The following is a 27,120-nucleotide window of genomic DNA, read 5'->3' as shown; positions in this document are numbered from 1 at the left end:
ATCTGTACATTCACTTTGACAGTGTTTTGAACCAGAGTCGACTTGACACTACAGGATGTGAGTGACGAAGAGCTGTGGGAAACATATGGACTACTATGGTTACTCCCTCCTCTGTGGCTATCAAAGTGCTGTGCAACACAAATAATTGAGCTTGAAGTATCGACAATCCATTAAAATGAGGTCCGGAAGACTTTACTGAGTTACAGTTTATATAAGGAAATCGGTCAATTTAAATAAATTCATTAGGCCCTAATCATTAGGCCCTAATCTATGGATTTCACATGACTGGGAACACAGATATGAATATGTTGGTCACGACGCCATACACCTGGTCTGCGGTTTGAGGCCGGTTGGACGTACTGGAAAATTCTTTAAAACAACGTTGGAGGCGGCTTATGGTAGAGAAATAAACATTCAATTATCTGGCAACAGCTCTGGTTGACATTCCTGCAGTCAGCATGCCATTTGCACGCTCCCTCAAAGCTTGAGACATTTGTGGCATTGTGTTGTGTGACAAAACTGCACAAGCTGCACCTGTGTAATGATCATGCTGTTTAATCAGCTTCTTGATATGCCAAACCTGTCAGGTGGATGGATTATCTTGGCATGGGAGAAATGCTCATTAACAGGGATATAAACAAATTTGAGCGCAAAATTTGAGAGAAATACACTTCTTGTGCGTATGGACAATTTATGGGATCTTTAATTTCAGCTCATGAAACACTTTACATGTTGCATTCATATTTTTGTTCAGTGTATTTTGTCTTTCTGTTGGCTCTGCGGCTCTCGTGTCCAAAGTTATGTACTGTGCGATGAGCAAGAGCAATGTTTATCGTGTGCTCTGCCCTTCTTTTAATTTTGCTCTCTCCCTCCCCCTTTTCCTCTCGTCTCTCCCTCGCTATGGAAATTCTGTCCATCGGCAACATGAAGATCCATTTGCTTATCTTTGAATACGAACCCGAAAGAAAGTACAAAATGTACAAGAAATGCCTACAAACATTGTGGAATCTCCAGTTTCACCCTCCAAACCTCTAAATAACTGAGATGTACAGAATAAACAGACCCCATGCTGTCCTTCTGTGTTTCAGCACCTCGCTGAAAGCCTAGTTGTTTTAGCCGTTTGTCAGCTGCCAAAGTGAGGAGTTTGCACCTGGCATGGTTGAAAAGGGCACATTCTGCTGCTCGGCCATGCACTATGTCCCTATACACAATACACACACACACACCACTCCCCAACGAGAAGAAATAACAAAGACAATATCTCAACATAGAGACACAGGTCACTCCATAGAGACAGCTTTCTGCATAATCCTCAATGCCTGCCATTTAAGACAATTTCACTTTTTGCAATCTCACTTTGATTGGGCATCACAGAGCTATACAGGTTTTTGCATGACGGTGCTTTGAGAGCTCAGTCAGTGGTGTCATTCTAGTCAATCACGCGTCCTTGTCTCCTGGATAAAAGATGTTCCTTTTGAGCCTGAACAATCATAGGAACCACAGGACTTCCTCATTTTCATAAGTACAGCTCAGCTCAAATTCACCAGGAAGGGAAATCAAAAAAGGCAGGCTACAGCAGTTATCTCCACTCTCTGACGCAGGTCTCTCTGTACCATGCTGTAGTGTTCGGTGCAATACAGAGACACCAGCCACGGAACAACCATCCCTTCCAGCCTACAATTCAGAGGAAACACATCGGCGCAGCTGCCAGGAGATTCCGCATCGAGGCCAGGCTCTCTCTCTCTTACACCTTGACTGTCATGATGATGATGAAGATCACCATCAACCTCAACACCATCGTCACGTTGACGATGACCATCTACTAAAAAAAATTTTTTAACTGTAATTTCCCTACCTACGACGTTTCAACAGAATATCTGAGCCGTCGGAATCCTTCTAGTATTCCAAAGCATGAAAGGTCAAATGCATTGTCATAGTCAAACATCCTCGTTTGCTAAGTCAAACGACACCGCTGGTTCTGCTCACACTGCCCTACCCTGTGCTTTGACCTCTTTCTCCCCTCTCTCTCCAGATGAAATCTCGCGTCTTGTGACGGCCGGCCGCCCAACAACCTGCCCGCTTGACCCTATCCCCTCCTCTCTTCTCCAGACCATTTCCGGAGACCTTCTCCCTTACCTCACCTCGCTCATCAACTCATCCTTGACCGCTGGCTACGTCCCTTCCGTCTTCAAGAGAGCGAGAGTTGCACCCCTTCTGAAAAAACCTACACTCGATCCCTCCGATGTCAACAACTACAGACCAGTATCCCTTCTTTCTTTTCTCTCCAAAACTCTTGAACGTGCCGTCCTTGGCCAGCTCTCCTGCTATCTCTCTCAGAATGACCTTCTTGATCCAAATCAGTCAGGTTTCAAGACTAGTCATTCAACTGAGACTGCTCTTCTCTGTGTCACGGAGGCGCTCCGCACTGCTAAAGCTAACTCTCTCTCCTCTGCTCTCATCCTTCTAGACCTATCGGCTGCCTTTGATACTGTGAACCACCAGATCCTCCTCTCCACCCTCTCCGAGCTGGGCATCTCCGGCGCGGCCCACGCTTGGATTGCGTCCTACCTGACAGGTCGCTCCTACCAGGTGGCGTGGCGAGAATCTGTCTCCGCACCACGTGCTCTCACCACTGGTGTCCCACAGGGCTCTGTTCTAGGCCCTCTCCTATTCTCGCTATACACCAAGTCACTTGGCTCTGTCATATCCTCACATGGTCTCTCCTATCATTGCTATGCAGACGACACACAATTAATCTTCTCCTTTCCCCCCTCTGATAACCAGGTGGTGAATCGCATCTCTGCATGTCTGGCAGACATATCAGTGTGGATGACGGATCACCACCTCAAGCTGAACCTCGGCAAGACGGAGCTGCTCTTCCTCCCGGGGAAGGACTGCCCGTTCCATGATCTCGCCATCACGGTTGACAACTCCATTGTGTCCTCCTCCCAGAGTGCTAAGAACCTTGGCGTGATCCTGGACAACACCCTGTCGTTCTCAACTAACATCAAGGCGGTGACCCGTTCCTGTAGGTTCATGCTCTACAACATTCGCAGAGTACGACCCTGCCTCACGCAGGAAGCGGCGCAGGTCCTAATCCAGGCACTTGTCATCTCCCGTCTGGATTACTGCAACTCGCTGTTGGCTGGGCTCCCTGCCTGTGCCATTAAACCCCTACAACTCATCCAGAACGCCGCAGCCCGTCTGGTGTTCAACTTTCCCAAGTTCTCTCACGTCACCCCGCTCCTCCGCTCTCTCCACTGGCTTCCAGTTGAAGCTCGCATCCGCTACAAGACCATGGTGCTTGCCTACGGAGCTGTGAGGGGAACGGCACCTCCGTACCTTCAGGCTCTGATCAGGCCCTACACCCAAACAAGGGCACTGCGTTCATCCACCTCTGGCCTGCTCGCCTCCCTACCTCTGAGGAAGTACAGTTCCCGCTCAGCCCAGTCAAAACTGTTCGCTGCTCTGGCACCCCAATGGTGGAACAAACTCCCTCACGACGCCAGGTCAGCGGAGTCAATCACCACCTTCCGGAGACACCTGAAACCCCACCTCTTTAAGGAATACCTAGGATAGGATAAAGTAATCCTTCTAACCCCCCCCCCTTAAAAGAGTTAGATGCACTATTGTAAAGTGGTTGTTCCACTGGATATCATAAGGTGAATGCACCAATTTGTAAGTCGCTCTGGATAAGAGCGTCTGCTAAATGACTTAAATGTAAATGTAAATGTAAACATCCCCTCCTCCGTAAAAATAAAACGGGTCATGAAAGAGCATCTGACTTATTCATAGTGACACAACCCGGCGCAACAAAAAGTGCAAGTGACAGCATGAAGGTGAAAGGTGGACTCGAAGCAACACTTCTCAACCCCCTCTGGTCTCCCTCCGGTCTGCCTCTGTCACCTGCATGTTGATATCCCTCCTTTAGGAGCATCCCTCTCTCCTCTCCTCCTCTGCCCAGCTTTGTGTTCCAAGTCTCCTAACCCATCATGCCAAGTACAATACTTTGATGCATTTGGCAGTGATGAATGCCTCCGAGTAGTTTTGAGGTGGGGAATTGGGGATCGTGAGGCTGTGTGTGTTTTGAGAGGACAGTAGTGTTTGTGTGTGTGTGTGTGTGTGTTTTGAGAGGACAGTAGTATCTGTGTCTGTGTGTGTGTGCTTTCCCTGCGCGTGCATGTGTTTTGAGACGAGGAGAATAAAAAAGGGCAGAATTAGAATCCCATCTCCCATCTTGTCAGGTGAAATCTGGGCGAGTGACTGGCAATGTGAGAGAGGGGATTTGCGTGGAGGTTATCAGCATTGGTAGGGTTAGTGTGCTTCGGGCAGGAATAGTCTTTGTGGAGGGTGCCCCCCTGCCCCTCACGTCCCTCTTCCAGGAGGGCCGGGACGATACCAGTATCGCAAATACTCGTTAGTATCGTGGCAAGGAAACAAAACACACAATTTCACTTCTTTAGGAAGACATGTCGTCATCCATAGTCACATTTATTTATTTTCAAAGTTACAGGACACTATATTTGACACACAGCAGGTTTTTAAGGGACCAAAGAGTTTGGTCTGCTTTGTGTTCTCATTTATGCCATGGAAAAAAATATCTTGCGATACTGGTATCGTCCCAGCCTTAACTTCCTGTGTTTAACCTTTTCTGTCAGACGTCGAGTGATCCACATGGCAGCTGCAGCTCACTCAGGATCACATTGGGCATTCTCTTCCTTTTAAAGGACCAACACAGGGCCGCAGCAGGTGCACTGGGATCAAACACATACTGTATTTATGTGTGTCCACCCTCCATGTATTTATAAAGCAAGTCTCTCGGCCCAACTGCACAATTTCCGACATTTCTAGGGTGGACGGGTGGACACTGGACCGGGTGGATGGAGTAAGTTCAAATCATTGCAGTAAAATGGTGGATCCAAACCCCCATCCATAGTATTGATCAGAGCAGCCAGCTGGAGAGGCCAACAGGACAGAGACAGATTGAGTCAGTGGCCCCAACAACGACACAACCCACCTCCACTCCTCCCACTAAACTAAGAGAGAGAGGGAAGTGGAGAGTGAGAAAATCCATTGAAGCTAATGGAATGTCTAATATCTGCTTTTAAAGGACTCGCCCTATATATCCAATCTGGGCAGTGGAGATTAAGTATGTTTTCCATCAACTACAATAAAAACCGAAAGTAATTAGGACCATTTTAAACCGAGAGCATGCTGGACCAATCGGGACACACTCACACTGATCTCATTGTTTTATGAAGATAAACGAGCTACTTTAATAGGCAAATTAATTACTGACTTCTAATAGCACTCTGCTCTAATTCCCTTCTGCAGGATGTCTTTTGTTTTCATTATTACGGAGGACCAGAGGGCGAGCGTGCAGGAAGAAAGGCCAGATAGCTCTTTCAAGAGGTGAGTGTGTGTGGGAATGTCGCGTGTGATTATTGACCTTATCATAATTGACCTTTCAAATATCTTTTAAGTGTGTTTGAACATGAAACAGGGTTCTCCATAAGCTACTTTTTCCCCCAGTTCATTAATTAAACTAGGCTTCTTTTCACTTAAACGTTTCAATTCGCGGGTCAGAAAAGTCCTTATACCCTTCTCCCGCTAGAATGAACAATATGCATCGTCTAGTGATCTTCGGATAGGACAGGCGCTTGTCAATCACAAAGCGAGCAATGACAGGGAAACACTGCTGGTTTGTCAGAATGCTGTCGGTCCCGCCTCTCGGTACGTGTGTTATCGTTGTGCGCTGTGGTTGGCTGCAGTCGAATTTCTTCCACGGAGGGAGAGCATGATGCTTCATCGTCTCCCGTGAGCGAATTTACACGCCCCGTGTAATGTAAGCAGTAACGACGAGTTGAAATCCACTTCGTTGTGAATTATTCTTTTGTTTTGCCTGTTTCGTAGGCCTATAGTCAGTCACAGTGTCAGGGTGCATAGCCTATTTGCTGTTCTTTGATTGACAGCTTGCGTTGACTAGTGTATTAAAGGTGTCGAACTGACCGAAATAAAGTCAATCTCCTATATTCCTTTGCGATCCATAAATCATACGACGTAGTTATATGCCCACGGTAGCGCTTCAGAACAAGTTAACCCCCAACAAGAACTGTTCCCCGGGCGCCGATGACCTGGATGTCGATTGAGGCAGCCCCCCGCAGCTCTCTGATTCAGAGGGGTTGGGGTTAAACGCGGAAAACATATTTTCACACGAATGCATTCGGTTGTATCCCCCTTTCCCGTGAAAGTGACTTGTCAGTGTAGCCTAGTGATGGGCAAACGACTCTTTTTGAACAGATATTTTCGGTGAACGGAAACCGAATCGCATCGGTGAGCGAGCCGTTCTTTTGGCCCCTCCATTTGCATACTGGTAGGCTCCGTTTTGGCGATTATCTGCAGATAAATTATGAAAAACATTCAATGAGAAAGTTACAGAGGCATAAATATCATACCCTGCCAAAAATGCTCACCTCCCCTGTTATTGTAATGGCGAGAGGTTAGCATGTCTTGGGGGTTTGATCTTTGTGTCTCTAACTTACTCACTCATCATTATTCACGATTCATTCATGATTATCCGTAATCATAGTAGCATCCACATTAACGTAGAAGTGTTAAGAAACATATTCTATTCCTATTTACAATAAAAGTGATTCCAAAATGACACTACATTATTTACCATTAATTTCTATTGTGCACAAAATAATCTGAAACACAACCAAAACAAAACCCCAATTGCATCCAACAAGTGTGTAGAGTTACACGCTTGATATAGTCATTGTGTGCTTGGAATATGGGACCAAATACTACACTTTTGACTACTTTAATACACATAAGTAAATTTGTCCAAATACTTTTGATCCCCTACAATGGGGACACTATATACAAAAAGTGCTGTAATTTCTAAACGGTTCACCCGATATGGATGAAAATACCCTAAAATGAAAGCTGACAGTCTGCACTTTAACCCCATAGTCATTGTACCATTTCAAATCCAAAGAACTGGAGTACAGATCCAAAAACAACAAAACATTTGTCACTGTCCAAATACTTTTGGCCCTCACTGTACATGGAACTATCCAACTAAAGTGTTACCGAATCTTCTAACTGAATCTTCATAAGCGAAGGATTTTCCTCCCCATAACCATAGATTTAGTAGAATGACATATTGGCATTTCGTCATCCGTTTGAGCAGTGTGTGTTGGATGACAGAATGAGGTGAGCCTCATCCCCTCCCGGGTGATGATGCTGTGTGTCAGCTTCGCGGTCCTAATGTTCTAATGAACCCTAATTAACCTTCATTAGCCATGCGTGTGACCCACAACGCCTGTGTTGCTGGCACCTTCCTCTCTCCCCTGCGTCTAGCTCGGTTTCTTATCATCACAATAATGAGGGGGCTAATTTATACGGCATAGTTCACATAATCACAGACAGCCCTCCCTCCTCTCCTCCTCTCTCACCCTTTTACTCACTTCTCAATCTTCTCTGCACCTCAAGTGGACCTCACGCAGCAGGGATGGGAGGGAGGACTGACCTCTTAAAGTCAAGGTCACTCCTCCAAGCCCTCTCTCGCACACACAAACAAGTGTGCGGACAAACACACACACACACACACACACACACACACACACACACACACATAAACCAACTACGCAGGGACAACACACGCCCACACCCCACCCCCCACACAAAAAACACTGGAAAAAGCAGCCGCTCAATCTACAGTCCCAGTCCAGCTTGGGTCTCTCTGCGTCACTCAATTAAAAGTAAGACACCTGGAGTGATGGATAAATTACATTCACTAATGCTGTCTCTCTGCTAGAGTGCTTATTCTTCAAATAGGGAGAGGGAGGGAGGGAGACACAGTACATACATAGCACGCGCACACACACATACACACACACAGACTTCACACACAGACTTCCAAATTGCATATCTCCACTCCCTATTCTTCCCTCCCTGTCTCTCTCCCTCCCTCCCTGTATCTCCCCCCTCCCTCTCTCCCTCCCTGTCTCTTCCCCCTCCCTCTCTCCCTCCCTGTCTCTCCCCCCTCCCTCTCTCCCTCCCTCTCTCCCTCCCTGTCTCTCCCCCTCCCTCTCTCCCTCCCTGTCTCTCTCCCTCCCCGTCTCCCTCCCTCCCTGTCTCCCTCCCTCCCTGTCTCCCTCCCTCCTTGAGGTTTGTGAAGGATGGCCAAGGCCAAATGAGAGGACTGTGGGAGAATGAATCCAGCCACACATGCTTCTAATGATTAATAAATCAGTGATGGTCTCGCTCTCATCTCTGCTGTGGACGAGCATGACCCAGAAAAGGACACGCAGCAGCCAAATGATTGATGACAACAGCTAATTTCCATTGCCTGTCCCTCTCCCTCCACCTCACACTGTTGTATTGAGCACAATTAAAAGCTTTGTCCCCACAAACTCCTGAAATGTATTTATAGTCCACTAGAAAATAATCCATTAACCACACTATTCCCCCTTTCTTTTTCAACACACACACACACACACACACACACACACACACACACACACACACACACACACACACACACACACACACACACACACACACACACACACACACACACACACACACACACACACACACACACACACACACACACAAATACCCAAAACTAAAACTCAGTGTGAGGCAATGCTCTCCTGGATTCCTGTCTTTCATTGCCTAATAACATTGTTCAGCAAATTGGAATGGGTGTGGGTTGCCAAAACAGTGGCAGCAGCGCTGCGAGGAGTTTGAAGGGGGAAATTAATTTCCGTGCTGCTGCTCTCCTGTCTCAGAGACGAGGGTGAGACACGATGTCTTCTCTCTTTATCAGACAGACCAGGCCACGACTCCCCTGCCCCAATTCCCCCAACTCATCTCACACACACATTCATCATCAACTCGCCCACCCACCCACCCACCCACCCACCCACCCACCCACCCACCCACCCACACACACACACACACACACACACACACACAATTTGAGATGTTTTTTGAAGAGGTAGGTTCCCTCATATCAAGGGCACACACTTACTACGTTGTGAAATCTGTTATGAATATATTGTCATTTTAATTTGTTTTAAAATGTATAATTGCCTTAATTTTGCTGGACCCCAGGAAGAGTAGATGCGGCCTTGGCAGCAGCTAATGGGGATCCATAATAAATACAAACATCAACACCTCTCCCACCCTATCCTTGATTGTGACACTTCCACTCCCTCCTTAAACCCCACCATTACTCCCTCTAACCCTCCTCCCTCATCAGGGTAGCACCCCATGCCTGCCCTTAACCATTACCCCCCAGGTGGAGGTAATGGGGTTCCCTCAGTAACCCCCCTCCCCTACATTTACGCACGCACCATCCCTCTCTACCCCCTCCCATGCCACCTGGTGCTAGAATTGGAGTGCTTCTGAAGCAGTTCCATGATGAGCCATAAAGCTGATAGTTTTAACTTAATGATATCCTACATAGGGGTCCTCTGCAATTAGCAAAGAGGTGCTGCACCCTCAACCAAAACACTACTCTCCAAATGATAGAATGTCATATTCCCGTACTCCTTATTCCGAGTTAAAATGAAGAAGCTTTGCTCACACCTCTCAACTAGGTCAAAATCAAATCAAAATCAAAGCAAACTTTATTTGTCACATGCAATGAATACAACAAGTGTAGACTTTACCGTGAAATGCTTACTTACAAGCCCTTAACAAACAGTGCAATTCAAGAAGAGTTAAGAAATGATTGACCAAATAAACATTTTTTTTTTTAAATAATACAAAGTAACACAATAAAATAACAATAACGAGGCTATATACAGGGGGTACCGGTACCGAGTCAGTGTGCGGGGGTACAGGTTATTTGAGGTAATTTGTACATGTAGGTGGAGGTGAAGTGACTATGCATAGATAATAAACAGCGAGCAGCAGCAGTGTTCAAAAAGGGAGGGGGACGACGACAATGAAAAGTATTATTTTAACTTTTTCATTACTTAGATTTTTATTGTCTAGTCTAGTTTGTTGAAAATGGCTGTTTTTAAAGACTGTGAAGTGATGTGGCATATCTGCTGCTTTGCCTTGGTACTGCAGAAATAAAGCTACGACTCCATCTTACTGGGCTGTCATGACAACTGCCAAGGTCATAGCTACATATGTGGACACCGAGATCCGTACATCTGTAATTTAAAAAAAAATACACTACCGGTCAAAAGTTTTAGAACGCCTACTCATTCACCGGTTTTTCTTTATTTGTACTATTTTCTACATTGTAGAACAATAGTGAAGACATCAAAACTATGAATTAACACATATGGAATCATGTAGAGATTCTTCAAATAGCCACCCTTTGCCTTGATGACAGCTTTGCACACTCTTGGCATTCTCTCAACCAGCTTCACCTGGAATGCTTTTCCAACAGTCTTGAAGGAGTTCCCACATATGCAGTGTGCAGGGGTACAGGTTAGTCAAGGTAATTTGTACATGTAGGTAGGGGTGAAGTGACTATGCATAGACAATAAACAGCGAGTAGCAGCAAATGGAGGGGGGGGGGGGGCAATGTAAATAGTCTGGTGGCCATTTGATTAATTGTTCAGCAGTCTTATGGCTTGGGGGTAGAAGCTGTTGAGGAGCCTTTTGGTCCTAGACTTGGCGCTTCGGTACCGCTTGTCGTGCGGTAGCAGAGAAAACAGTCTATGACTTGGGTGACTGGAGTCTGACAATTTTATGGGCTTTCCTCTGACAGCGCCTATTATATAGGTCCTGGATGGCAGGAAGCTTAGCCCCAGTGATGTACTGGGCCGTATGCACTACCCTCTGTAGCGCCTTATGGTCAGATGCCAAGCAGTTGCCATACCAGGCGGTGATGCAACCGGTCAGGATGCTCTCGATTGTGCAGCTGTAGAACTTTTTGAGGATCTAGGGACCCATGCCAAATCTTTTCAGTCTCCTGATGGGGAAAAGGTATTGTCGTGCCCTCTTCACAACTGTCTTGGTGTGTTTGGACCATGATAGTTTGTTGGTGATGTGAACATCAAGGAACTTGAAATTCTTGACCTGCTCCACTACAGCCCCGTCGATGTTTTTTATTTTTATTTATTTATTTCACCTTTATTTAACCAGGTAGGCTAGTTGAGAACAAGTTCTCATTTGCAACTGCGACCTGGCCAAGATAAAGCATAGCAGTGTGAACAGACAACAACACAGAGTTACACATGGAGTAAACAATAAACAAGTCAATAACATGGTAGGAAAAAAAAGAGAATCTATATACAATGTGTGCAAAAGGCATGAGGTAGGCAATAAATCGAGTAATTACAATTTAGCAGATTAACACTGGAGTGATAAATCATCAGATGATCATGTGCAAGAAGAGATACTGGTGTGCAAAAGAGCAGAACAGTAAATAAATAAAAGCAGTATGGGGGGTGAGGTAGGTAAATTGGGTGGGTAGTTTACAGATGGACTATGTACAGCTGCAGCGATCGGTTAGCTGCTCGGATAGCAGATTTTTAAAGTTGTTGAGGGAGAAAAAAGTCTCCAACTTCAGAGATTTTTGCAATTCGTTCCAGTCGCAGGCAGCAGAGAACTGGAAGGAAAGGCGTCCAAATGAGGTTTTGGCTTTAGGGATGATCAGTGAGATACACCTGCTGGAGCGCGTGCTACGGGTGGGTGTAGCCATCGTGACCAGTGAACTGAGATAAGGCGGCACTTTACCTAGCGTAGCCTTGTAGATGACCTGGAGCCAGTGGGTCTGACGATGAACATGTAGCGAGGGCCAGCCGACTAGGGCATACAGGTCGCAGTGGTGGGTCGTATAAGGTGCTTTAGTAACAAAACGGATGGCACTGTGATAAACTGCATCCAGTTTGCTGAGTAGAGTATTGGAGGCTATTTTGTAGATGACATCGCCGAAGTCGAGGATCGGTAGGATAGTCAGTTTTACTAGGGTAAGTTTGGCGGCGTGAGTGAAGGAGGCTTTGTTGCGGAATAGAAAGCCGACTCTAGATTTGATTTTGGATTGGAGATGTTTGATATGAGTCTGGAAGGAGAGTTTGCAGTCTAGCCAGACACCTAGGTACTTATAGATGTCCACATATTCTAGGTCGGAACCGTCCAGGGTGGTGATGCTAGTCGGGCGTGCGGGTGCAGGCAGCGAACGGTTGAAAAGCATGCATTTGGTTTTACTAGCGTTTAAGAGCAGTTGGAGGCCACGGAAGGAGTGTTGTATGGCATTGAAGCTCGTTTGGAGGTTAGATAGCACAGTGTCCAAGGAAGGGCCGGAAGTATACAGAATGGTGTCGTCTGCATAGAGGTGGATCAGGGAATCGCCCGCAGCAAGAGCAACATCATTGATGTATACAGAGAAAAGAGTCGGCCCGAGAATTGAACCCTGTGGTACCCCCATAGAGACTGCCAGAGGACCGGACAACATGCCCTCCGATTTGACACACTGAACTCTGTCTGCAAAGTAGTTGGTGAACCAGGCAAGGCAGTTATTAGAAAAACCGAGGCTACTGAGTCTGCCGATAAGAATATGGTGATTGACAGAGTCGAAAGCCTTGGCCAGGTCGATGAAGACGGCTGCACAGTAATGTCTTTTATCGATGGCGGTTATGACATCGTTTAGTACCTTGAGCGTGGCTGAGGTGCACCCGTGACCGGCTCGGAAACCGGATTGCACAGCGGAGAAGGTACGGTGGGATTCGAGATGGTCAGTGATCTGTTTGTTGACTTGGCTTTCGAAGACCTTAGATAGGCAGGGCAGGATGGATATAGGTCTGTAACAGTTTGGGTCCAGGGTGTCTCCCCCTTTGAAGAGGGGGATGACCGCGGCAGCTTTCCAATCCTTGGGGATCTCAGATGATACGAAGGAGAGGTTGAACAGGCTGGTAATAGGGGGTGCGACAATGGCGGCGGACAGTTTCAGAAATAGGGGGTCCAGATTGTCAAGCCCAGCTGATTTGTATGGGTCCAGGTTTTCCAGCTCTTTCAGAACATCTGCTATCTGGATATGGGTAAAGGAGAAGCTGGGGAGGCTTGGGCGAGTAGCAGCGGGGGGGCGGGGCTGTTGGCCAAGGTTGGAGTCGCCAGGAGGAAGGCATGGCCAGCCATTGAGAAATGTTTGTTGAAGTTTTCGATTATCATGGACTTATCAGTGGTGACCGTGTTACCTAGCCTCAGTGAAGTGGGCAGCTGGGAGGAGGTGCTCTTGTTTTCCATGGACTTTACAGTATCCCAGAACTTTTTGGAGTTAGAGCTACAGGATGCAAATTTCTGCTTGAAAAAGCTGGCCTTTGCTTTCCTGACTGACTGCGTGTATTGGTTCCTGACTTCCCTGAACAGTTGCATATCGCGGGGGCTCTTCGATGCTATTGCAGTTCGCCACAGGATGTTTTTGTGCTGGTCGAGGGCAGTCAGGTCTGGAGTGAACCAAGGGCTATATCTGTTCTTGGTTCTGCATTTCTTGAACGGAGCATGCTTGTCTAATATGGTGAGGAAGTAACTTTTAAAGAATGACCAGGCATCCTCAACTGACGGGATGAGGTCAATATCCTTCCAGGGTACCCGGGCCAGGTCGATTAGAAAGGCCTGCTCGCAGAAGTGTTTTAGGGAGCGTTTGACAGTGATGAGGGGTGGTCGTTTGGCCGCGGACCCGTGGCGGATACAGGCAATGAGGCAGTGATCGCTGAGATCTTGATTGAAGACAGCAGAGGTGTATTTGGAGGGCAAGTTGGTCAGGATAATGTCTATTAGGGTGCCCATGTTTACGGATTTAGGGTTGTACCTGGTGGGTTCCTTGATGATTTGTGTGAGATTGAGGGCATCAAGCTTAGATTGTAGGACTGCCGGGGTGTTAAGCATATCCCAGTTTAGGTCACCTAACAGAACAAACTCTGAAGCTAGATGGGGAGCGATCAATTCACAGATGGTGTCCAGGGCACAGCTGGGAGCTGAGGGGGGTCGGTAGCAGGCGGCAACAGTGAGAGACTTATTTCTGGAGAGATTAATTTTTAAAATTAGAAGTTCGAACTGTTTGGGCATAGACCTGGAAAGTATGACAGAACTTTGCAGGCTATCTCTGCAGTAGATTGCAACTCCTCCCCCTTTGGCAGTTCTATCTTGACGGAAAGTGTTATAGTTGGGTATGGAAATCTCAGAATTTTTGGTGGCCTTCCTAAGCCAGGATTCGGACACGGCAAGGACATCAGGGTTGGCAGAGTGTGCTAAAGCGGTGAGTAAGGCAAACTTAGGGAGGAGGCTTCTGATGTTGACATGCATGAGGCCAAGGCTTTTTCGATCACAGAAGTCAACAAATGAGGGTGACTGGGGACATGCAGGGCCTGGGTTTACCTCCACATCACCCGAGGAACAGAGGAGTAGTAGGATGAGGGTGCGGCTAAAGGCTATCAAAACTGGTCGCCTAGAGCATTGGGGACAAGGAATAAAAGGAGCAGATTTATGGGCGTGGTAGAATAGATTCTGGGCATAATGTGCAGACCAGGGTATGGTGGGGCACGGGTACAGCGGAGGCAAGCCCAGGCACTGGGTGATGATAAGAGAGGTTGTATCTCTGGACATGCTGGTCTCAATGGGTGAGGTCACCGCATGTGTGGGGGGTGGGACAAAGGAGGTATCAGAGGTACGGAGAGTGGAACTACGGGGTCCATTGCAAACCAAAACAATGATAACTAGCCTGAACAACAGTATGCAAGGCATATTGATATTTGAGGGAGACATACAATAAGGCATAAAGTGATTGCAGGTCTTGATTGGGAGAGCTAGCTAAAACAACAGGTGAGATAACAGCAGCTAGTCAGTTAACACAGCAACAGCAGGTAAAAATGGCGACGGCTAGGCAGAGAGGGTCGGATTAACTACACACAGATCCTGAGTTAAAGCACAGAGCCGACAGATAAAACACAAATAAACGGAATGGAGTACCGTGAATTAATGGACAGTCAAGCAGGCATCAGCTATGTAGCCAAGTGATCATAGTGTCCAGGGGGCAGCCGTAGATGGAGCAGTGAGGCCTCCACTAAGCTAGCCCGCGGCGTAAGATTGTTCGATAGACCTGTTCAGATAGCAGCCGGTATGCTCAAGACAGCTAATGATTAGCGGGCCGCAGTTAGCATATGGGCGTTCAGGTTACGTCGCGATGGAGGGGCCAGTTGAATAACTCCCTCGGGCAGATAACGTCGGTATCCCAGTCGTGAAGGCCCGGTGGGGCTCCGCATCGGCAGTAAAACGGGTCCGGATAGGTGATTGTAGCCCAGGAGTGGCTGATGGAACTCTTCAGCTGGCTAGCTCCGGGATAATTGGTGTTTGCTCCGGAATTGATGTTAGCCAATAGTCACTCGGATAGCAGCTAGTTAGCTGCAAGATCCAGGTGTAAATGTCCAGAGCTTGCGGTAAAAATCCGGGGATATGGAGAGAAAATAGGTCTGGTATGCTCTGGTCTGAGTCGCGTTGTACAAAACTGGCAATAGTTTTCCGAGCTAAAGGATAGCTGATAAGCGCTAGCTGTGGTTAGCTGAACTACTCACGTTAGCTTGTGAGCTGGCTAACTTCTGGCTAGCTTCTGTTGTAGATTTCGGATACGAGGTGAATAATACCTTTGAGGAAAAAAAACAGATCCGCACCACATTTGGTGAGGTAGGTTGCAGGAGAGTGTTTTGAAGTTGAGTTTTTAAGAAGAAAAAAAATATATATAAAAAGAAATGCGAAGAAAAATATATAAAATATATACAGTGGGGAGAACAAGTATTTGATACACTGCCGATTTTGCAGGTTTTCCTACTTACAAAGCATGTAGAGGTCTGTCATTTTTATCATAGGTACACTTCAACTGTGAGAGACGGAATCTAAAACAAAAATCCAGAAAATCACATTGTATGATTTTTAAGTAATTAATTTGCATTTTATTGCATGACATAAGTATTTGATCACCTACCAACCAGTAAGAATTCCGGCTCTCACAGACCTGTTAGTTTTTCTTTAAGAAGCCCTCCTGTTCTCCACTCATTACCTGTATTAACTGCACCTGTTTGAACTCGTTACCTGTATAAAAGACACCTGTCCACACACTCAATCAAACAGACTCCAACCTCTCCACAATGGCCAAGACCAGAGAGCTGTGTAAGGACATCAGGGATAAATTGTAGACCTGTACAAGGCTGGGATGGGCTACAGGACAATAGCCAAGCAGCTTGGTGAGAAGGCAACAACTGTTGGCACAATTATTAGAAAATGGAAGAAGTTCAAGATGACGGTCAATCACCCTCGGTCTGGGGCTCCATGCAAGATCTCACCTCGTGGGGCATCAATGATCATGAGGAATGTGAGGGATCAGCCCAGAACTACACGGCAGGACCTGGTCAATGACCTGAAGAGAGCTGGGACCACAGTCTCAAAGAAAACCATTAGTAACACACTACGCCGTCATGGATTAAAATCCTGCAGCGCACGCAAGGTCCCCCTGCTCAAGCCAGCGCATGTCCAGGCCCGTCTGAAGTTTGCCAATGACCATCTGGATGATCCAGAGGAGGAATGGGAGAAGGTCATGTGGTCTGATGAGACAAAAATAGAGCTTTTTGCTCTAAACTCCACTCGCCGTGTTTGGAGGAATAGAAGGATGAGTACAACCCCAAGAACACCATCCCAACCGTGAAGCATGGAGGTGGAAACATCATTCTTTGGGGATGCTTTTCTGCAAAGGGGACAGGACGACTGCACCGTATTGAAGGGAGGATGGATGGGGCCATGTATCGCGAGATCTTGACCAACAACCTCCTTCCCTCAGTAAGAGCATTGAAGATGGGTCGTGGCTGGGTCTTCCAGCATGACAACGACCCGAAACACACAGCCAGGGCAACTAAGGAGTGGCTCCGTAAGAAGCATCTCAAGGTCCTGGAGTGGCCTAGCCAGTCCTCAGTAATAATGATCCTCCCGGTCCTTCAGAGCAGCAAGGACAACCAGCATCGACACTCACTCTGCTGCTGCTGTCCTTTACCGGAGACTAGAAGAGCAAGCCAAGACACACTGACTGGGAAAGAGAGAGAGAGACTCAAGAGATCGACAACATTTTCACACACCACCTACCTCCAATACAGGCAGACAGACTGCAGAGACACATTATTATCTCATACCATCTATAGCCATCCATATTCCCAATCTACTGTGAATTCATAACATGTAACAACAACAACAACAAAAAAGGCAGTTCTGTACAAAATCCACTGGGCACAGACGTCAACGTCTAGTTTTGATATAAAGTTGGTTGAGTTGTCAACTAACGGGAATTCATCGTGAAATCAACCAACAAATTCACCATGTCGTTGGATTTAGGTTAAACGTTGGGTGAAAAACAGACGAAATTCCCTTACATTTATAACTTTTGCAAATGCAATCCGTTTTCCACATTGATTCAATGTCATCACATTGAATTTTTGGAGGGGGTTGAAATGACGTGGAAATGATTGATTCAACCAGTTTTTGTCCAGTAGGTGGTCAGTAGGAGGCAGTCTGTATCATGGGTGGTCTGTGTACACTAACTTAACTATTACTGTTTTCCCCCAGGTGAAAAACGGTGGCATAAACAACCTTTGAAAAGCCTTAAAACCTCAGCAGAAATACAGTAGACGAATCCGGACTGGAGCTGTGCTTTTAAACCTCCGATGACTCAACTCCATTAATGCTGCCCACGCAACAATCAGCCACTCAGAGGAACAAGTTAATTGGGATCAATCAGCTCGGAGCTCGGCTCGCTCCCCCTGGGCCAGGCTTAAGGCGAGCACGATCTGAGGGCGATTGCTTAAAAGATTTGTTAACTACGAGGCGGATAGTTTCAGGTGCGAGGTAGAACATACGCGCGCACGCGTGGTTGAGGTAAGTTCAATGTGGGGACTTGCGTAGATGATGCAATCTTCCGCCTAGCGCCCACTGCCTGATGCATTTCTGTTGTTTCTTAATTTCTCCTGACACGACACGTTTACATGACTAGTATTACGGAGGTAAAGAAACAGCACAGCAGTTCAGAAATAATATATTAAGTACCGAAACAGAACGCAACTTTCGCAACTTTATGGGTTGATATAAACTGTATCTTTCAACAATGTAGTGCTGGGAGTACCGGTTGAGTGCTGTTATGCAACCCCATGTCAATAAATAGCTGAGACTATTCTTCACATGTGGACGGATCAGTCCAATAACAGTAGCCCCCCCCCGCCGTGGTTTACACGGTGCCCAGTCAGAATCCCATTGCACCCAGAACTCTTAACCCAATAACCCAGTTATTGGGTTAACTCTTAACCCAGTAACTTGGACATTGATCACCAGGACTTGTAAGAACTTGGTAATCCTATAAGGCTGATACTGAATGCAGCCACACCCAGTTAACCCACAGTTCATATTCATCTAGGGAAAGTGCCTTGACGCAAACATACATTTTTCATCGTAGACTTGTGGTGGTCCTTCAGGCGTGCCTGTGCGTGTGTGTGTGTGTGTATTTCCCTGCTAGCAGCAGTGGGGAGATACCCGTGTGTGAGTATCTTCGTATGTATGTATGTGTGTGTGTGTGTGTGTGTGTGTGTGTGTGTGTGTGTGTGTGTGTGTGTGTGTGTGTGTGTGTGTGTGTGTGTGTGTGTGTGTGTGTGTGTGTGTAATCAGACAAAAGATTGTACTCACATCGGGGTACTCTTTCACAGGCACAAATAGTTTCTCCTGGAGCTGCACCATGGGGCCCACTGCGTCTGGGAGCTCACTGCTCCGCTTCTCTGTGCTGCCGTTTAGCGTGTCGTTGTACATGTCCTTCCGTACCCGGCTGATCTCTGGCGGACAGGAGGAGAAGCAAACACGTCAGTCAGATGATTGTCAGAACAAAGTTGGTACTGTACAACACCGTTGTAGGCACGCAGACGCCGCAACACAGTGCAAGGCAGACCAGTCACACCATAACAAAGAAGGACCAAAACGGGGCCATAGACCCGCTCATACAACTATATCATCTGTGGCATAGACTCGCTCATACAACTACATCATCTGTGGCATAGACTCGCTCATACAACTATATAATCTGTGGCATAGACTCGCTCATACAACTACATCATCTGTGGCATAGACTCGCTCATACAACTACATCATCTGTGGCATAGACTCGCTTACACAACGACATCATCTGTGGCATAGACTCGCTCATACAACTACAACATCTGTGGCAGCAAGGAAATATGCAAGTGTTTTAGGACATCCGTATGAGAGGTATAGGGACAAGCACCTCACATAGCCACCTCCCATAGCTACCTCCTATAGCCACCTCCCATAGCACCTCCCATAGCCACCTCCCATAGCCAACCTCCCATAGCCACCTCCCATAGCCACCTACCATAGCCATCTCCTATAGCCACCTCCTATAGCCACCTCCCATAGCCACCTCACATAGCCAACTCCCATAGCTACCTCCTATAGCCACCTCCCATAGCACCTCCCATAGCCACCTCCCATAGCCAACCTCCCATAGCCACCTCCCATAGCCACCTACCATAGCCACCTCCCATAGCCACCTCCTATAGCCACCTCCTATAGCCACCTCCCATAGCTAACTCCTATAGCCACCTCCTATAGCCACCTCCCATAGCCACCTCCCATAGCCACCTCCCATAGCCATCTCCTATAGCCACCTCCTATAGCCACCTCCTATAGCCACCTCCCATAGCCACCTCCCATAGCCACCTCCCATAGCTAACTCCTATAGCCACCTCCCATAGCCACCTCCCATAGCCACCTCCCATAGCCATCTCCTATAGCCACCTCCTATAGCCACCTCCCATAGCCACCTCCCATAGCCACCTCCCATAGCCACCTCCTATAGCCACCTCCCATAGCTAACTCCTATAGCCACCTCCCATAACTACCTCCTATAGCCACCTCCCATAACCACCTCCTATAGCCACCTCCCATAACCACCTCCTATAGCCACCTCCTATAGCCACCTCCCATAACCACCTCCTATAGCCACCTCCTATAGCCACCTCCTATAGCCACCTCCCATAGCACCTCCCATAGCCAACTCCCATAGCCAACTCCTATAGCCACCTCCAACTGGTCTACAGACATAAGATCTTACCACATCTGCTCTCACCTACACACCTCTGGTCACAGATTAAAGGCCATTATGATGAGAAGACCATGGGCAAACACGCATAAACAACACATCTCTGACAGTCTGCCTGAAAGAATACACTGCTGCAGGAAGACAGCTGGCCACAAACAGGTTTAAAATGCATGTATGGTTGCAACGTCACTGGGCGGCTTTCGTCTCTAAATAGTATGAAATGACTTTGATTCCGAATTAATTATTGAGTATCTCTTTCCACCACCATCCATCTACAACGAGTGTGAAACGTTCAAGAAAAGCATGAAAACAACAACAAAACAATGCATACCAAGTCATCATAGCTGTCACCTATCAAGCCTGCCATTTGGAACCCTATTACCGAAAAGAAATACATGTATGCAATCTCACACATACATATTTTAGATTAGATAACTTCAATCCACCACATCAGTTAATCCAAAAATACACACACACACACGTTTAAGGAAATGGGTGTCTACGGCACACACACACACGTTTAAGGAATTGGGTGTCTATGGCACACACACACACGTTTAAGGAATTGGGTGTCTATGGCACACACACACACACGTTTAAGGAAATGGGTGTCTAATATGCACACACACGTTTAAGGAATTGGGTGTCTATGGCACACACACACACGTTTAAGGAATTGGGTGTCTATGGCACACACATACACGTTTAAGGAAATGGGTGTCTATGGCACACACACACACGTTTAAGGAATTGGGTGTATATGGCACACACACACGTTTAAGAAATTGGGTGTCTATGGCACACACACGTTTAAGGAAATGGGTGTCTATGGCACACACACACGTTTAAGAAATTGGGTGTCTATGGCACACACACACATGTTTAAGGAAATGGGTGTCTATGGCACACACACACGTTTAAGGAAATGGGTGTCTATGGCACACACACACACGTTTAAGGAATTGGGTGTCTATGGCACACACACACATGTTTAAGGAAATGGGTGTCTATGGCACACACACACACGTTTAAGGAATTGGGTGTCTATGGCACACACACACATGTTTAAGGAAATGGGTGTCTATGGCACACACACACATGTTTAAGGAAATGGGTGTCTATGGCACACACACACGTTTAAGGAATTGGGTGTCTATGGCACACACATACACGTTTAAGGAAATGGGTGTCTATGGCACACACACACACGTTTAAGGAATTGGGTGTCTATGGCACACACACGTTTAAGGAAATGGGTGTCTATGGCACACACACACGTTTAAGAAATTGGGTGTCTATGGCACACACACGTTTAAGGAAATGGGTGTCTATGGCACACACACACATGTTTAAGGAATTGGGTGTCTATGGCACAGACACGTTTAAGGAATTGGGTGTCTATGGCACACACACACACGTTTAAGGAATTGGGTGTCTATGGCACACACACGTTTAAGGAATTGGGTGTCTATGGCACACACACGTTTAAGGAATTGGGTGTCTATGGCACACACACACACACACACGTTTAAGGAATTGTGTGTCTATGGCACACACACACACACAAGTGTAAGGAATTGGGTGTCTATTACACACACACACACACACACACACACACACACACACACACACACACACACACACACACACACACACACACACACACACACACACACACACACACACACACACACACACACACACACACACACACACACACACACACACACACACACACACACACACACACGTTTAAGGAATTGGGTGCCAACAACAGTTGGAGGCATAAAAAAAACCCGACATATACAGCAATTTGAGAAGCTTACTTGAAGGCTACAGAGCAATACCGAAACTCACAATAGACAGCAGACTGGGGAGTCATGTAACCTCTGGCATGACCTCAATAAACACGTCTAACTGCTGGGCCTGTGGGCCTCGTTTCAGAAACTCTCTGTGGCAGAAAGAAAGATGCCAGAAAGTCAATACTGTAGTACTGCTGACTGAGAGAGGGGAGAAGAGAGAGAGGGGAGAAGAGAGAGAGAGAGAGAGAGAGAGAGAGAGAGAGAGAGAGAGAGAGAGAGAGAGAGAGAGAGAGAGAGAGAGAGAGACGTAGAGACAGAAACAGACAGACAGTCAAACAGACAGACAGGCAGAGGGAGGGAGGGAGAAACTGAGCAATTAAAAAGAGGGAGAAAGAGAGAGACTGTGAAAAAGATCAGGAGAAAAATAGGCACATCGGAAACAAACGGTGGGAACTATATGTCATTCACCTGGTCTGTGTGCGCCGCAAAGGACAAGCAGGGAGATGGAGGACAGATAATCACAGTCAATGACTTTAGATCCATTCTGTCATTTAATGAAGGGGGTAATAACTCTCAATTTCTTAAACGAACGGATATTATCCCCGAGGAGAAAAAGGAGAGAGGGAGAGTGGAGGAATGAGAGAGAGAAGGTAAAAAGCTAGGTAGAGACAAAAGAGAGAAAGAGAGATGAATAGGGAGAGAGAAGAGAGAATGAGATGGAGATATAATGAGATAGTGAGAGAGAGAGAGAAAGAGAGAGAGATATGGAGAAAGTGCGAGAAAGAGAGAGATAGAGTAAGAGAGAGAGAGAGAGAGAGCTTTATAATAAGATGGAAAGGATAATTAAAACGACCAACTCTGTTTGTTTCATAAAAGACATGAACTATACCCATCCCTAGCTGCTGCTGAGGCACACACACTGGCTAATTCTATTACAGATGAATCCTCTGATGCAATTCTCAGGGGCAAACCAAGGAGGAGGGAGAGATGGAATTACAATGGAGATGGCTGCCTGCCATATTGCCATGCCTTCTTCACATAGATACACTGATACGCTCACAACATCCATGACTTATTGGTTTCTTCACATAGATACACTGATACGCTCACAACATCCCATGACTTATTGGTTTCTTCACATAGATACACTGATACGCTCACAACATCCATGACTTATTGGTTTCTTCACATAGATACACTGATATGCTCACAACATCCCATGACTTATTGGTTTCTTCACATAGATACACTGATACGCTCACAACATCCATGACTTATTGGTTTCTTCACATAGATACACCCCCCCCCCCCACACACACACACACACACAGAGGTACAAATGCCTCCTCATTTAGCCTCAGCCTTGACCAGTGTGGCAGGATGGTCCTTGTACAGAGGCCCATCATCATCCTGTATGTCGGGGAGCCCAGTGTGATGGCAGGGTGGGGTTGCAGCTGGTGGAGAGCTATACGAGCTTATTGTAATGGAAGGTGATTTTTGGGACGGTCAAAGCTTAGCACTGTGGGAGAAAACAGCCCTCAGAGAAAACTTCCTTCAAGAGGAGCCAGAGGAGTAAATTACACAACACCGACTGTTAGTCCCTCTGAATAAGGGACAAGAGTGTCTGTTAATGGCTAAAATGTACACAAATGTACAACACTGAAACCCTTCTCTACTCTACACCACTTCAGACAAAGCACTGGCTCAAGCAAGTGGTATTGACTAGGAATCATCTGTATTTCAGGTCTCATGAATGCTCTCATGGAATGGCTGCACTTGGTATTGTTGCGATTATTGCTGTGGCTTCATTTTGGGAGATGTCACACACAACAAGTCACTGTAACGTGTGGGAGTAACAGTAACATATAGACACCTAAAAGAAAGAAAGCTCATTTAGATGTGTTGTGGTGTTAGGGGTATTGTCGAGGCATTTGTTAAAGAGGGAAAGGAAACCAACTTTAGAGCATTGCAAAGAATTTCAAATCCAAGGGGCCTTGGAACGGAGCCTGGGGGGATTCCAAACCAAATGATCTTAGTAAATCATCCGGCGTAGTTATACACATAGCTTAGTCCTACATGTGAAATGTCACACTGAATAGGGCTTGTCTGTTATGTACATAAATAACAATCATGTTTTTCTCCCACCCAGCCTCTGCCTTTAAAACACATGAGATGGAGTGGGGAGGGGGTAAGGGCTGAAACATGCAGAATAGGCGATACATTGGCTCCCTTTCAGCTTTTATTTTCTCCCTATCATGGACGCCACACAGCACTGCTGTTTCAAGCTCTCAGATGAAATAGAGCTCAGGGCCGTATAAGAAGTCAACCCCAGCTAATGCAAGTGGAAGGGGAAATGTAGGGACAAAATATTTCAAAGTTAATTTTAATGGATGATTTGAGGGAAACGATGTGCTCTTATAAAAAGCATGCTGGGTAATTTAATTCAATTGTCAGATTCATATTTGACCGTGAGCAGATGTTTGCTGATGCTAGGAATGTCTTGATTTATGAGACATACATCGGTGTGAATGAATTGTGTGTGTATGTTTGGTTGTACTTTCTTTTGGCCAGTTCCTGAGTGTTGTCCAGTGGTCAGACTAGGCCACAGTCCTGAGGATGATTAAACTGTCACTGGTGATTTATGGACAGCGTTATTACAGCGTTTTAAACCAGTTTTTTCTTTTTGTGATTTGTCAGCTTTCTAAACCCCTCTGAATTCAATCAATTTCCTGCTATGGCCTGAAGGGCAACTCCTACTGCACTCCTGAGCACACAACGCTGCCACCTGCCTATGTGGACACACACACACTTCAGCTCGCGCCCACAGACACACTTGTGACCACACGCACGCACATGCTCACGCACAATCACACAATCACACACACACACACACACACACACACACACACACACACACACACACACACACACACACACACACACACACACACACACACACAAACACACAAACACACACTTAGTTCAAGAAGGTAACGTTACATTTTCTCTACTAAGGAACAGTGCCAATCTGACAAGGATATGATGACTTTTGCGATGCACATCGAAGTGATCCTGAGAGAGAGAGAGAGAGAGAGAGATGTAAGCTGAGTAACCCTACGCCGAATCAATACACCCAGATGAATTTACCCTCCAATTCAACACCATCTGCCACATATATCGGCGGCAATCAGCCTCAGCTTTCCTGAACATCACAAACTATTAGCCTATATAGCCTCAGAACAAATGACTCTCACAGGCACAAGCTTTCATCCACAAACCCTTAACCATCTCACCACATCAAACACCTTAAACAGTTGCTCGTTCAATAAACAGAATAAAGCAAAATAATAAAATAATAAATAAATATAGGGTCCTGGTGAACGTCAAACTGAAACATCAACAGCTGCGAATCCCTCTGTTCAATTAGCAGCCTGGAGGACACACGCCAACTTGTACCATGCGATTGATCCGATTACTGAAAAAGCAGCTGGTGAGTTTACCGGGATTTAACTGAGACTACGTGGGGATTCTCAGCTGATCCCCAGTATGTGAGATCAGTTTATCAGATGCATTGTGTGTGTGTGTGTGTGTGTGCGCACGCGTGCATATGCTTGTGCATGTGTGTGTGTCCGTAATCAGCTGGCGCCCTACGCGGGTCGCGTTCTTCACAAGATTGATACGATATGATATCTCTGTCCTTTATGAGAAGGGCAACACACACACACACACACACACACACAACGTCTAGATAGGAGATAAAACAGAGACATGGAGAAAGGCAAATAAAGACAAAAAAGCCACAAAAAAAACAAGTGAGAGGAAGATGTGCACACAGAAAAGAAAAGAAAGTGAGAGACACTGAGACAGAGAGAAAACGAGAGCACGAGAGCATGAGATACAGACAGAGTGCGAGACAGAGACAGAGAGAGTATCGTCCCGACACCCTTCTGTGTTAGTAATTACGGGGCTCTGTGAGTGGCAACCACATCGAGAGTGAAGGTTCAGTCTGGGGGGGGGGGGGGGGGGGGGGGCGAGCGCACAAACAGAGATGCCATCTGGAACAGCGCTTTCTGCAGAATAATAATTCTCCTCCTTCTCACCCTTCGCTCCCTCCCTCTCTCTACAGTGTACCTGCTTTGTGTCCACCTACAGAGGTCTGATCGCAGCTAAATCAACCCATCACAAGTTGGACTTCAGCTCCAGTGGTATGTGATGATGCCATCTCGAGGGGGGGGGGGGGGGGACGACGACAAATAGGGAGATACATCTCGGGGGTCTGTTTCATTGGGGGACGAGGTGCCATATTTAGATGCCCAAACATCGGGCAGCAGCTCATATCCCACTGTCGCTGTTGACTCTGGGGCCCGCTGGGCGCAAACCAGCTGTGCCCTAATGAAAGCCTCCTGAAATCCCTCGCTCCGATTCTGCCGTCACACGCTCCGAAAATGAGCAGGGACACTCGAGCAGCGGAAATCCCTGCCACGAAGAAGAGAAGAGGAGGAGGAGGAGAAAGGAGGAAGAAAAAGGAGGGGGGAGGAGGGGGGGGATGCTTACTCTGCACTGCCTGCTCTGGCACATACCCACTTCAATTAGCTCAGTGTGGCGGAGTGGTGGAGCTAGCAAAGCCTAGTAGCAGACCCAGTGGAGTATTTCTGAAAGCGCCTGTACGCTGGTGCAGACGGCTGCCATGCACCGTCTGATCAGGGAGACAGGGCTGACAGATCTCATCATCCACCCTGCTGCCTAATCACAGACAGCAGCGACTGCACACACACACACACAGATGGATACACAAGCACGCACATACACACACACATAATATCTACAGTAATATAGCAAGGCTGGTGCCTGTGTGATACACTGTACCGTGATTAGGGCAGGAGCTCAGACAATTATTCCAGGTCAGTTTGTGTACCGGTATATGCAATATGTACAGTGCATTCGGAAAGTATTCAGACCCCTTGACTTTTCCCACATTTTGTTTACGTTCCAGCTTTATTCTAAAATTGATTCAATTGTTTTTTCCCCCTTCATCAATCTACACACAATGCCCCATAATGACAAAGCAAAAATAGGTTTTTAGAAAATGTTGTAAATGGAGAGAAAAAAGAAGAACTGACATAAGAATTGATCAGACCAGAGAATCTTGTTTCTCATGGTCTGAGAGTCTTTAGGTGCCTTTTGGCAAACTCCAAGCAGGCTGTCATG

General features: G+C 46.6%; 1 protein-coding gene across 4 annotated transcripts in view; it reads right to left on the bottom strand.

Annotated features, from left to right (window-relative positions):
* The window catches only part of LOC139570746 (KH domain-containing RNA-binding protein QKI-like), a 105,665-nt gene that overhangs the window by 62,664 nt on the left and 15,881 nt on the right, over positions 1–27,120 (bottom strand). For all 4 annotated transcript variants that reach the window (XR_011674156.1, XM_071392884.1, XM_071392886.1 and 1 more), the window contains exon 2: positions 18,685–18,827. Coding sequence is in view for 3 of the 4 variants with exons in the window: in XM_071392884.1 (XP_071248985.1) it covers positions 18,685–18,827 (143 nt within the window). In the remaining variant the exon portion in view is untranslated. The remainder of the gene's footprint in view (positions 1–18,684; positions 18,828–27,120) is intronic.

This window comes from Salvelinus alpinus, chromosome 3, assembly GCF_045679555.1.
Source record: "Salvelinus alpinus chromosome 3, SLU_Salpinus.1, whole genome shotgun sequence".
Taxonomy (NCBI): domain Eukaryota; kingdom Metazoa; phylum Chordata; class Actinopteri; order Salmoniformes; family Salmonidae; genus Salvelinus; species Salvelinus alpinus.
Note: the sequence above shows the minus strand (reverse complement) of the source record. Positions and strands in the feature narration are given on the sequence as shown.